The 14,599-nt window shown below is 42.1% G+C and overlaps 1 protein-coding gene across 1 annotated transcript in view; it reads right to left on the bottom strand.

The window, feature by feature from the left end:
• Positions 1-14,599, bottom strand: part of KCNH5 (potassium voltage-gated channel subfamily H member 5) — a 169,633-nt gene that overhangs the window by 125,670 nt on the left and 29,364 nt on the right. Inside the window, exon 5 of the mRNA XM_009564375.2 lies at positions 1,186-1,301. Coding sequence (XP_009562670.2) covers positions 1,186-1,301 — 116 coding nt within the window. The remainder of the gene's footprint in view (positions 1-1,185; positions 1,302-14,599) is intronic.

Below are 14,599 nucleotides of genomic sequence, written 5' to 3'. Positions count from 1 at the left end.
CTTTGCCATGCTCCAGGAACAGGAGGCAGTGAGCAACTGAGTCAGGAACTCTGCAATTTTAGAATGATGTAAGTTGTTGGGTTTTTTTTCAAAGATATAAAGGCTGGACAGTTTTGCCGCAATCTTTGGAGATCCCACCTATGAGAGCACGGACTGCATAGGAACCTCCATTTGTCCAGGACAGGATCTCCAAATCTTTGCTGCAAAAGAGGCTCCCATGGCAACTGCAGATCTGGATGATGATAATAGAACAATTGGTGATGTAGCTTTCTTAATTATTATATTTATTGTCTTGTAGTAATGATTAGATGCACTGCCTTTAAAGCTGTTCTTGTTAACTGGTTGTCGATAACTACTAATCATTTGTTACTTTCTTGTTGCAATAAGCTAAATAAAACTTGATTTCACAGAGATTGGAGAGTTTGAGCTTTTATGCTGAGCACTTTGTGCTTAGCACCCTTGTGGTAAAACGCCCCTACATTTTCAACCCATGTATTGTTCATTGCCAATGGACACAAAGATGAAAGCAGTATCTCTATTTCATCAGTTAACCCGAAGGCATTCACTTGTTCTATCATCTCCACTGTTAAGGAGATATTTGCAACCTGCCAAAAAGTTCATTTAATCAGATCTGAATCAAAAAATAAAATAAAAGTAAAATACTGCAGGAACGACATCGCAAGAAAGTCGAGATTAAGATATATATGTAGTCAACCTCATATGTATGTACAAGCTCAGGGACCCAGACAGGGATACTTCCAAAGAGGAGTACCTGGTTTCTCAAACAATCCTATTTGCCCAAGACAGTAAGCAACCACCTGCAGACCTCAAGGACATCAAGCCTGGTTCCATGTTGATGTGAGACAGCACGGAGAGGAGCACACTGTGCACCCCAAGTTAAGCAACACCCAGAAAACTGAGAACTGCACGCACAGAAATAGGGTCAAGTAAGTAACAGCAACCTATGGAGACTGTTTTCATGACTGAATGAGAACTATCGGTCTCAGAAACACGGGCTTGGCACACAGTGCTGCTTTAGGATGAGCAGAGGAGAGGCTGAAAAAAATCAGAGTTAGGAAATATTTTCCTCTAAAAATATTATCTATTAATGGAATGAGGGAGGATGGGCGTCCCCCATTTCCTCCTGCCATACAAAGGGAGCAGGGTGGTGTCTGTCCCACTTACTTCAGCTAACCGCGAGTGTTTGTGCACCACCTCAGCCTTGTTCATCGGCGTTAGCTGCTGCAGTACACTCCGGCTGTTTGTTAGGGCTCGCGTCAACCGAGCAAACTTTGTCCAACCTGCAGAAAGAAAAGGAAATCATGTCAGAAGTACTCAGGCCTCGTTAATCACTAGTAAATCTCCTTTGTGTTCACTGATATTAAGTCTCAGACTTGAATAGTTTCTCTAAATTGCTGCACATAACAGCTTGAGGCTCCAGGCTTAAAAAACCCACAAAAGAGAAAAAATACCACTGCTTCAAGGCAACCGTGAGTAAATCTGAGTAAAATCAAGATGCTTGGGCTTGTTCTTTTTTCTGCCTTTTGGAGACATTATGTTAGAGGGATCACACTGTGCTTTCAGCTTTCTGGGAAGTTACTGTACTGCTGAAATCTAATTCTGAGCCGCAGAAGTTAATGCAAAGGCTTACCAAGTCTCTAAATCCTGCAGAAGTAAAATCCTTCCCAGCTACAGAAAGGCCACTGCTGATTCAGAGCCACTGGAGCGGCCCCAAAAGTCTGATCCTTAAGTCTTTACTATTTCTTGTCCCAACTAGACTTCAGGAACAAAACTAAAACTTTCATTTAAAAAAACAAAAATAAAAAAAAAAATCAAAGCTATCAACAGCAGACAAAAAAAAAATCATTATATTTTAAAGATAGATTAAGCACTACATTTTAAATAGCATGAAGAAATGCATTTAGCTGTTAAACTAATGATAAACAGCTGCCTTAACGACAGTTTGAGATACACACTGGGCTCTCTGGGCAACTTTTTTCTGCAGCATTCAGAAAGGAGCAATCAGAGTTTGTTACTGACAGCAACACTGACCCTGGTATGTGTCATCAGGTCATTCCTGCTGGAAAAATGCCCAAACGTGACAGCTGGCAAGGATGCGTCAATGGATGATGTAGATTGGCAGTAGCACAGAAAACGTCAGGGGTTTAAGTAGGAAAATTGAAAATTCAGATATCCACAGGAAGGAAATGCCTCCCCTAGAGGCTCAACATTCAGTTTAGCCATGTAGAACCTGATATTTTACTACACAGGTGTGTATAAAATATCAAAAGTTATGAACAGGAAATAAGTTCAGAAGAAGCTTTTACTTATATTTAATTGGAATGCTGAGTAGATGAAAATTGGCTGAAATGTCACATCTGAGAAAGGAAACACATTTCTATGTTACCTAGATTTGTTTTTCAGTGCCTGTTTTCTGGTAAGAGTCAGGGACTTGGAAAGTTAAGGGAAGCCCTGGGGTAGATAAAATGGAGAGCAGAGAGCAGGCAAGACAATAAAACTTCAAGAAAAAAGTAACTTTCACTTTGGCTTTGCAATTTACCACATATATATCACATCCATGCAAATGTAAATCTGCTGTTCATCATTCAGCAATCAGATCAGATCTAAATATTATGATACATCGCCAGCACAGTACAAACCACTTGTGTCTGGCTATTTATATATGACCTCAAAAATGCACATAAAAAATGCATTGCGAAAAGGTAAAAAATAGAAGTATTTTATTAACTTCTCAAATCTAAACCTTAAACGTCAACTTCAGATATGCTTCATGCTTCTCGAGCTTACAGGGATATTCAATTAGGAACATGCACTTTCTGTATTAAAACAAGGTCAAAAGAGACTATAGTGATCCGAGTATGAACTATTAATTTCTAGAAAAAATTCTTGTGGTTTTCTTTTTCCTAATTGTCTATAAAACTGTGGCAGGGAGACAGCTTGAAGACAAAAGTCAGAACTGTTCTTTATCTTTCTTAGCCAGTGATTTGAAAGAGCAAGTGAGCACAGCAACAGCATCCTGACAGCTCTGACCCGACATTTCTCGTAATTGCTGGAGGCCACGATACATCCAGCCAATTGTTTTTGGCAGTCTGCAACCACACTGCAAGAACCAGAGAAAAAAGAGCAGTTCTCCTCTGGGAAGCAATCACCCACCTCCAGACTCTGGGCAGGTACCTACACATAAATGCACACACAGTGTCCTCTTCCTTTGGAAAGGCACTTCCCTGTGGTCCATGAGCACGGATTCGGGGCAATCCCCAAGGCTTAGTTTGTCACACTGCTCCACAGAGCTGATAAGAGAGTGACAGAAAGGTTCTCAGCAAAGCCAAAACAGCACAGTCAAACTGCTGAATTCATTCCCAAGCACCCTCATTTGTCACATCGCAGCTTTGTCAGCTACTCTAGCTCTGACAGGAACCTGACGAAGTTCAACACGGAGAAGTACAAAGTTCTGTACATAAGGGTGTACAACCCCAAGCGCCAATACATGCTGGGGGTCGTGTGGCTGGAAAGTGGTTTGGCAGAAAAGGACCTGGGGCTCCTAGTAGACTAGGGTGAACATGAGCTAGCAATAATCCCGTGTTGCAAAGGAGGTGAATGGTATCCTTGATTGCATTAGACAAAGTATTGCCAGTAGATCAAGAAAAGTCATCCTTCCCCTCTACTCAGGACAGGAGAGCCCATATTTGTGAGTGCTATGTCCAGTTCTGGGCTAGCCAGCACAACAAAGACATGAACATACTGGAGAGAGTCCAACAGAGGACCAAGATTGAAGGACTGGAGCATCTCTCCTCTGAGGAAAGGCCGAGAGAGCTGTGACTGCTCAGCTTGGAGAGAAAAAGACTTGTGGAGCTCAATCTTATTAATGTATATATAAATACCTGGAGGGAGGATGGAAAAAGGGACAGAGCCAGTCTCTTTCCAGTGGTGACCAGTGACAGGACCAAATGCAAAATGAAGCACAGAAGGTTCCATCTAAACATTAGGAAACACCTCTTTACTGTGATGATAACTGAGTACTGGCACATGTTGCCAGAGAGGTTGTGGAGTCTCCCTCCTTGAAGATATTCAAAAGCCATATAGACATGGTGCTGGACAACTGGCCACAGGGTACCTTGCTTGAGCCGGGGGTTTGGACAAGATGACCTCCAGACGTCTCTCCTCACCTCAACCATTTTGTGATTCCGTGATGTTTCTGATGGCTGCTGGTTAATCATTCTATGTTTACTTTGAATTCTGAGGTTTAGGGTATTGATCTGTACGGTGATCAGATCAGGATTTGGAGAAGAGTCATTGCAGGTTGGCAATAATAGGAGATGGCTTCATGTACTCTCTAGAAATCCTTCCCCAGGGTGCTTACCAGGCTGAGAGATGCCCCTCGCAAAAAAATATGGGGTTTAAAAATGTCTCTCTTATAAAAGCAAAACATGTAAGAAATCCCTTGTCATCATCTGAGACAAGAAAAACCTGTTCTGTATTAACCACAAATAAGGGCAGCCTAAGGAAGTTGGGTAAGATGTACTACAAGGAGCCGGAGGAGTAAGACACATACAAAAGAACAGCAATCCTTTTGCTGTAAAAATAAAAGAAAGGAAGAACTATGACTTTTTCAAATACTCCCTTTCCACCTTGGTGAGATCATCAATGTCATGTGAAAGAAAGAAGACACACATTTTAGCATTCAGGGTTACCACTCTGCTCGTCTGGTCTGACCTCTTCTTTTCACAGGGCAAACCATTTCATTGTGTCCTTTCTTCACCAAGACCAAAGCTTTGCTTTGTGCTAGAGCAGACCTTTGGCAAAAACCCTTCCAGCCTCATTTAGAGCCTTCACATTTGCCCATTTCCTTCAGACCTGTGAGGCTCATGATTCTGCACGTTAGAAGTAGAGAATACGCTAACATGACTTTTTTCTAACTCAGCACAAAGTCCAGCATTATTCTACCTGCTCCAATCTATCCATCTGCAATAGTGTGAAAAAGTACCAACTTCTTTTGCCTCCTATTTACAAACCAGGCGAATTAAAAACATAGCAACGGCAAGATGCTGAGGTATGAGTGGGAAGGTGAAAATGTATACAGGCTGCCTCGCGTCTGAAATAATCTGCATAGGGTACATTTTGCTGTTTCTTGACCTTGTTGTAGAATAGATAAGTTCAGAATTATATTTAAAACCAATGTGTATGTTTAGATCAGGCAAAATTCGCATAGCTGCCTACTGCTGTCAATGTTTCTTCAAACAATTCTCTCCTTTCTTTTCCTCTATAGACACGAGACTTGGCAAGAATTATAATTTTATCCCATGTATTAGTGATCTCCTGTCCTCACAGATCTTTTTAGTCTGGAAAAAGTAAAGGAGTCGCACAAATAGGTCCAAGAAGGAAAAATACTACTCATGAGAGAAGGCAACACTTTCTTCAGCTCATCTGGATTGTGTCTTTCTTCCACAGCATCACTTGAAAAATAATACCTTGAACTTGCACCATTGCACTCAAATTCTTAGGAACAAAGGCAACATAATCAGATCACACACCAGATCTGGCCAGCAGCTGCTTCTCCTTAAAAGAAGTTAAACTGTGTGTTTCAGAGGAAGATGTTAACTACCTCAAATGGAAAACTCTGGAATAATATAAATTGATTATTTCCTCCGGTTCTCTTTGATTACTTTCTGATTCATGGTCAAAGCTAGAAGAGTTTGTACCCTTGCTTTAAAAAAAAAAAAAAGCCTCATGACCTGCATTTATTCTCATGATCCAACCCAAGGGTCTGTTCTTAGAAGCCTAGCAAAATATTTCTGCGTTCCTATCCATTACTCACACTAAAATTTTTGCATTCTGAAGAAATTGTAGATACAGTTTTAACTCCATACAGTTATGAGAACAGGATATGAAGGTAAGCATGCTGACAGAGACGAACTAAACTAGTCTCTGCCTTGGCCCAGCTGTAATGCTGTCCTTCCAAGCATGCAGCTTTCTTATTCATCCCTGTGTTTTAGTCACAAATAGTTTAAATCCCCAAAATATTCTCCATGTCTCGTGCTCTAATTAGGCCTGCCAATTTTACAGCCCTCTGACTGTGGGGCTGACTGAGCCAGGGATGACTTGGGGGCGTAATTCACACGATGGCTGAGCCAAAGTTTTTTTTTAAGAGCAAATACTAAATTAATTTAGGAAAAAAATAGTACCAGGATGCTCAAGGGAGAGCAAGAGCACAGAAATGAAGTAGGCAATAGTCAAACAAAGCAGACAGAGCACATGAACACCTCCTCAAAGGTAAAAAAGCTTTCCAGATGGCTCTAGATGCTCACTCGGACACCCCCTAGATTCATAAACCGCTACAGAAGTGATGTGGTGTCTAAGTGGCAAACAGTTTTCCAGCTCTCTTGTCAATGACCCCATATGTAGGGAGGATACTTTCTAAAGAGGTAATATACCTTTACCTCCTTAGAATTTGATCCTATTGTCCATCCAGCATCAGAAATTCCGAACTATCTTACGTGAAACCTCTCCCTTCCTATAGCATGTGACTCACATATCTTTCTTCCCCAGATACTGAATCAATCGTGTTTTATATTGGGCAGCTGGGAGCCACTCTGCAGCAGCTACTCCCCTAACGGCTCCACTCCACAGCCGCACTCACTGCTTACTCCATTTTCCGAGAACCTCTGCAATCTTGCAGTCTTGCATTGCCGTAGAGACCTCTACTCCTGCCCTTCTCATCACCAGTCTCCTTCCCATTAATACATCCTGAAGACAGATCTAGTACACACACTCTCATCCATCTGCAACACCCAATCCTCTTCTCTGCTGCCTTCTCTAAGTAAGCAGAAATGTCATCCAGGTCAAAGATGCTGTTGCAGCGTATGGGAGAGCATAAAAAAGGTGAGGATAAAAGATGTCCAAAGAAAGTACTGCAAAGGAGGCTTCCCTGAGCAGAAAGGGTATTGGAAGTGATAGACAGAAACACTGTCACCTAATGGCTATCTGGGGGCAAAACCTTCAAATCCCTCTGATGTCTCTCAAGGTCACAATACAGACAGAGAATTAGTTAGACTTCACCCAAAAATGTGAGTTTCCTGACAGCCTTCCTTCCAGTATCACGTCATCTAGTAGGGCTGTCTATTCCCTGGCTTAAGAGGTTATCCTGAATGCACTCCAGGAATCTCCTGGATGGTCTACTGCTCACCACGCTATTTTTCCAGTATATGTTGGGGTGGTTGAAGCCCCCCAGAAGGATGAGAGCCTTCAAGCACAATACTGCCTGTAGGGGGAGTAAGAAGAGTTTGTCAATAGGCTCCTCCAGATTGGGTAGCCAGAAGCAGACATCAACCACAAGGCTTCCTTTCTTGCTTTGATCTTACCTATAAGCTTTCAACCTGCTCATAGCCATTCTTCAGAGACAGGTCTTCTTACTTTATCCATTTCTGGATGTAAAGGACAACACCTCCACCCCTCCTTCCTTCCCTGCAGCCATCGACAGCCACACTCCAGTCAAGGGATTCCTTCCACTAAATTTTAGTAGTTGCAACTAGGTCATAGTTTTCTAGCAGCATGATGGCTTCCAAATCCTCCTCTTTGTCGCCCAAGCTGTGTGCACTGGTGTAGAGGCATTCCAGCAGGGCATTCAGCCATATCACCTTCTTAGAGGTACCTATCTTAATTTCCTTGAGGTATTTCACCAGTGTTTTCCTGTTGGCTCCTATGACGTCAGGAGCCCCTGGCTCATCTCTGTAAGACTTCAGGTCTGCAATGTAGCCAGCACATCTCAGAGCAACAGGCTGAAGGCCCTTGCTAACACCTCATTGCTCTAACCTTGGCGTTTTGTCCCATAGCTTGTCACAGGCAAGCCTGATACCATCCCTCTCCTGCTTCAAGTCTAGTTTAAAGCTCTGTCAATGAGCTCCACTAGCTTGTGAGCATTTGCTCTGAAAAATCTAGACATGACTAGTCCCCCCTAATAAAATATTAGCGTAGGTCTACTGAGTTGCAATTAACCTTCTCGTCAAGGTTCAGAAATATTGATGGCTTTTAAATCAGTGTTACAGTGAACTATCCAATATCTCAAATTGCAGTGAAAACACCTGGGTTAAGAATGCTACTCTGTACAAAAAACAACTGTAGGGGGTAATTACAGCAATGCTCGTGTTGATTCCTGCCTGCAGGAGTACAAGGAGCACCTTCAGAACATGGAAAAGTGGTTCTTCTCCTCTCACTGTGAAGCACAAAACAGTTACCATACAGAATGCTTAAATAATATATACTCTATGACTTACCCACAAAAGTAAAGAGCACCACTCAGAGTTAGGCAGTATGGAATTCAATTCATAACTATTGATGCAAAAGGATGATCCATGTTAGCATCTACAAATCTCAACTATTTCTAGACATTCAGACAGTACAATTATTACAATGGCTGGCTGTTTGCTCTTTATTGCAGGTAAGGTATGGCTCGAAGAGCTCATTGTCTCCTTGAAAAACTTAATCATCCTGAGTTTGCTTTGTTACAGTGAGAGGGATAACTGAGATTCCTGAATAAATAGAATAATAGTGAAACACAGCTCAATCGCTCCCATGATGCAGTAAAACTATTTACAGACTTAAGAAGCACTGAGTCTATTGAAATGTAATTTAAAATATTAGGATTAATCTCTTGATTTGAAATTCCATGCGTTCCACTGTCTGATAATGCACTGCACTCTTGGGATAATTTTTATTTCTGACCTCTGTTCTTGCTCAGTGTTGTATTCCCAGCTACCATCCACCCACTGCAACTACTGGTGAGCTCAAAACAGATGAAAAATCAACGGGTAATCTTGGGCATATCACTTTACCTCTCTGAGCTTTAGTTTCTTCTCCTCGAAATGAAGATAATGCTAATGACCTACTTTGCAAGCCATTTTGAGATCTGCTGATGAAAAGTGCTAGGATTTATACACCACCACACAACATTTGATATACAATGTGTTTTTAAATTTAATTCTGACAGCCATAAATTTACAGTGCACAGCCTCTTAAATTTCCCATTTCTGCAACTAAAGCTAAACTCTATACATGCACACAGGGACACCAAGGATTTATTTCCCATAAGCATATAAAACCAAGTGCAAATTTGGGGAAGAAAAAAAAAACCACAAAACAAGACCACGTACTGTAAATGTCAGTCAGCTGGCTCTTGGAAGCTTGTCAGATAGCAAAGTGGTTCTATTGAATGGTCAAGGAAAAAGGACTACACCAGTCAAAGGCTCAGGGTCAAAAGGAAGGCAGCTTATAGAAATGAAAAAGCAGTATACAATAAAGCATACGGAGATGGAAAGAATGAGGGAACCAGTAAGTAAATGAAATAGAAATTATGGCTTATGAGAATGGACATGGCAAGCTAAAGACATATGGAAAAATCGTCCTCTGGCTAGATTTATTACAGTAAGAATGAAGTTTTTAAAGAACTCTCAGAGTAAGACCAAAAGACTTTCTGCACCCATACGCAGAAAGGGCAAACAGGCTGACCCAACTAATTACAGGTTGCTCAGTTTGATCTCTGTGCCAAGCAAAATGAGAGAAAAGACGATCTGAATTTCAACATGTTTAATAAAAAAGAAAAGGAAAGGAACATAATGAATGGCTATCATTATGAAATGATAAATGGCCCACAATGATAATTTCATTATTTGATAAAAGTATAAATTTGGTTCAGGAAGACAGCCAAACGCCTTGACAGAACATGCTGCAAGCCTAATGCAACGGTCGGCCAGAGCCACAGCATATGCATGAAGTACATTGGAGAGGCATGAGCCAGGGCAGCACCCTGTACCAGTCACTGACCTCTTGCTGGGGCTGAACTGGGCAGCAGCGTGGAATATTGACTTTATGACCACCTCAGCAGCTGCCCCTGGTTTGCTGCCTGCAGCCAAGGATCTTCCCCCCAACAGCTCCCAAAGCAGCACAGTCACAGTGGTCATCACATAACATCACCTCATACTGGTGCTGCCTTTGAATAGCTCAAGAGTCGCGTGTTGGCCAAATCCTCTTGTACGGTAATCTTCACTGAATTGACACTGTGTGACACTCTTGACAAAAAATTGAGACTATGCAGTTCAGTAAATTACAAGTTAAATGGATGAAGAACTTGCTACCTGGCAAATATCAAAAAAGGAGTAGTAGACAATAGTAAAATATTATTATGGAGAACCTTCTGGATCCCAGTGGACAGGCTCCCTTCTATTTAGTGCTTTTCTCTATGGTTTGGAAGTCCCAAAATGACTGACAAAATGCCCAGAGGGCAGGAGGATTAGAGGAATCATAGAATCAAAGAAGAGTTAGGGTTGGAAGGGATATTAAAGATCATCTAGTTCCAACCCCCCTGCCATGGGCAGGGACATTCCACTAAATCAGGCTGCCCAAGGCCCCATCCAACCTGGCCTTGAACACCTCCAGGGATGGGGCAGCCACAACTTCCCTGGGCAACCTGTGCCAGTGCCTCACCACTCTCATGGTGAAGAAATTCTTCCTTATGTCTAGCCTAAATCTGCCCCTCTCCAGTTTATACCCATTGCCCCTGGTCCTACCACTACCAGCCTTTATGAACAGCCCCTCTCCAGCTTTCCTGTAGCCCCTTCAGGTACTGGAAGGTCGCTAAAGGATCTCCTTGGAGCCTTCTCTTCTCCAGGCTGAACAACCCCAACTCTCTCAGCCTGTCCTCATAGGGAAGGTGTTCCAGCCCTCCGATCATCTTTGCAGCCCTCCTCTGGACCTGTTCCAACAGCTCCATATCCTTCTTACCTTCAGGATTCCAGAACCGGACACAGTATTCCAGATGAGGTCTCACAAGAGAGGAATAGAGGAATCCCCTCCCTCGCCCTGCTGGCCACTCTTCTTTTGATGCAGCCCAGGACACGGTTGGCCTTCTGGGCTGCGAGTGCACATTGCCGGCTCATGTTGAGCTTCTCATTGACCAGCACTCCCAAGTCCTTCTCTGCAGGGCTGCTTTCTCTGCAGGGCTGCTCTCAATCACATCACCTCCCATCATGTACTGAAAACAGGAATTGTCCTGACCCAGATGTAGGACCTTACACTTGGCCTTGTTAAACCTCATGAGGTTCTCAGAGGCCCACTTCTCCAGCCTGGCCAGGTCCCTCTGGATGACATCCCATCCTTCCAGTGTGGCAACTGCACCACCCAGCTTGGTGTCATCTGCACACTTGCTGAGGGTGCATTCAATCTCACTGTCAATATCATTGATGAAGATATTAAATAGCACCGGTCCCAGTACGGACCCCTGAGGGACACCACTTGTCATGGATCTCCATCTGGACTTTGAGCCATTGACCACTACTCTTTGAATATGACCATCCAACCAGTTTCTTATCCACCTTACCATCCACCCATCAAATCCATATCTCTCCAATTTAGAGAGAAGGATGTTTTGGGGGACTGTCGAAGGCTTTACAGAAGTCTAGAAAGATCACATATGTCGGTTTGCCCATGCCACAGTTAAACAGTTTGTTAAACAGTAGTGAGGCCAGTCACAAAGGATGATGTGGTTGATAACTGGGCATGTGCCACTAAAGTGTGTTTTAAATGGAAATCGGATATCTAGGCAAAAGGAATACAAACTGTATCTCCAACACAGGAGGGGGAAACATCCCTAGCAAAGAACAGTTCTGAAAAGGATGCAGAGATCTTGTAGATAAACCATTTAGCACGTGGTTTGCTTTGGCAAAGTCACCTAGTCTTTAGATCTGAAACAGTAAGAGCCAGGTTTGGAGAGGCTGAGCAATGGGCAATATTCAGGAGTTAGCTGTGAACCCACCTGGCTACAATAAAGGCTTCAGAAACTTACTTGGGATCTGGGAGGCTGAAATCCATGCCACCACAGCTTCACTCCTACTGCTGCCAATAAGCTGGATTAAAGTCCAGCTAAAATATCTGTGTTATCTGCCATCACCAGACCTTCAAATTCAGGCTAGACAGAGATTTAAAGTAGCTCAACTAATTTACTTTATCAAAAGAAGGTAGAACTATGATTTGATATAAGCCATAATAAGTGTCTTATTGTGACTTTTTTAGTACAGCGGGAAAAAAAATGCATAAAAAGATGCTACTGCAAGAAGCTGAAGACAGTTAATTTAAATATGACACTTTTTTAAAGCCGAAAGTGTAATGAAAAAGCCAGAAAAATATGAAGAAATGTAGTGGATCCTCGAGTCTCTTCAGACTTCTAAATCAATACCGGATGTTTGTATGGAGGACATAGTTTAGTTATGCACAAGTTCATGGGTCCAGAAAAGTAGTAACTTAATGAAATGTAACAACCTGTAATATACAGATTAGACTCTCAGATTCTCTAACTCTGCTATATTTATCTTTATCATTTTAAATATGGCTTGTGAGTGTTCAGTTTTCTACACATAAAGTGTATCCATCTACACACAGTCACTGCTTTAAAGATCAGCTTCCATTTTAACTCAATCTCTCAGAGGGTTTGATTTGATTTCAATGGGATTTCTTTTCCATTGCACATTAAACTTCTAGAAATTTACAGACAGTTAATGCACATTGTGCATCGCTGATGGAGCCCACAAAGGCCTCAAAAGGCAATAACAGATTCAGAAAAGTACTTTATTTCTGTGAAGGAAATTAAACAGCCCTAGATATGGAAATTCCCTCTTCTCCATCAACGGTGGCCCTCTGACAGCAGCAAAGCAAGAAAGGTTGGAGCAGAAATGAGACCTAAGGTTGTCATCTTTAGGGGTGAAGAAAGAATTACCTCTTTGTGGCTGTTCAGCCTTTGCATTGTCTGCTGAAAGTGCCACCAGCAGATCACTAAAGACAGTAACAGAGACGCTTGCCCTGCAGGAACAGCAGCAAAGCAACCTCAGAAGGTCTGCCTGGTTACTCGTAAGCTGTGCCCATCCAAAATGGATGTTTTCCAATACCACGAGACTATATATTTGTATCATTACTTTGAGTTGTCTACATTCCATGCTGGAAGCCCATCTGACGTCCTGGGAAATGACTCTTCTCTTACCATCCCCCACAAAGTCCTTTCTCAACCATCTCTGGAGGCTGTGCTCTAGACCTAGGGGACAATGGGGACAAGGAAGTGATCTCCTAGGAGCCTGAAGGCACTATGGTGTGAAACTCTTCAGATCACAGCAACAGGAAACAGCACAAGAACAAGTGGTTCTCCATAGCACCAATACCCTTGTTACTACAGTCTTGGGGAAGTGGGATGGGAAGGAAAAACAAATTGTGACCTATTAAATTACAATTATGGATTACTGTCAAGGTGATGTATTTGACAGGCATACTGTGCTTCAGCTAAAGGTAGAAACCTCATTTTCATGCTCTAATCTCTCTACCCACTTCTTCTATTATCACCACCAGGATTGATACCCCCTCAAGGAAAAAATTTGCCATGTGCAACTAGTTACATATACTTAATAACTTGCACTTATTAAAGATAAAAAAAGGATCCAAAATATAGGCTTAGCAAGGATTAGTAAGCATAAGTGCATATTTCTGCAACTACTACACTTTTCATAGCCCTGTCACACTCCGAGATAGAGTTGTATCATTATGTAGAGTTATATAACCATAAAGCATTATATCACTGGAAGCATTACAGCATTGTCCCAGACAGTCTTGATTATCAAAGTCTGCCTGTATCAAGTGAAAAAAAAACCCAAAGAACCCTAACTTCAGGATACTGCTGTGCAATCTCCTGATCCCATCTGTTAACAGCACATAGTCCTGACTTGTAGGGACTTCATTAACACAGCTTTGCATCCTAATTCAGTGCTCCACCGGTATTCGTCAGAACTTCACGGTCACTTCCCGGAGGTGACAAGCCTGATCTTTCACTCAAAAGAGACTCAAGATAACCAGAGAGAATCCTAGCAGGAAAAAAATTTTCAGGTCACATAGAGGTCACATTTTTCCTTCTCCGATGATAACAAAGGAATGAAGCCATTTCACAACTAGGTGAAACTCTTAGCCAAAACAATACTGGCCCCTTTTTCTATGCTTAAACTTTCTGTACAATATAACCTACAGCAAAACCATCTTCAAGTGTTGCTAACATTTTAAGTGGCCCCATTTGCCCTTTTAATAGTTAGGGCCCAGAAAAATGGCTCCATTTTTCTCAGACAAATAAACACAAGATTATTATCACTGTGTGTCTTTGAAGGGACTGAAAGTCTTTAGATGTTTTTAAAAAGTCATTGGGTAAAGACAGAATAAAAGCACAGCAAGATGCTAAAAGCATCCAACTGTGACCCTTCGATGGTAAAACATAAAAAAAAGAAGATTCTTTGGGTTTTATTCTTTGGAAGAAAATACATAACACCATAACACAATCTTTTATAAGCTTGTAATGGCCTTCTACCTCTGCTGTGTAAGGCATTCATCCAGGACACCTGGGGATCTGGCTCTCCACCACCATAGGTAGGACCTATTGCTTTGTACTGAATCCAGATCAGACAAATATTCATAATACCACAGAGGAACGGGAGAAAGAGAGACCAGACAAAACACAGAACAGATGCTTCACCAGAAAACAAGGCGTCGTTCCAGTGACCATCAA

The sequence above is a fragment of the Cuculus canorus genome, chromosome 5 (genome assembly GCF_017976375.1).
Source record: "Cuculus canorus isolate bCucCan1 chromosome 5, bCucCan1.pri, whole genome shotgun sequence".
Taxonomy (NCBI): domain Eukaryota; kingdom Metazoa; phylum Chordata; class Aves; order Cuculiformes; family Cuculidae; genus Cuculus; species Cuculus canorus.
This window is presented reverse-complemented; position numbering and strand designations above follow the sequence as displayed.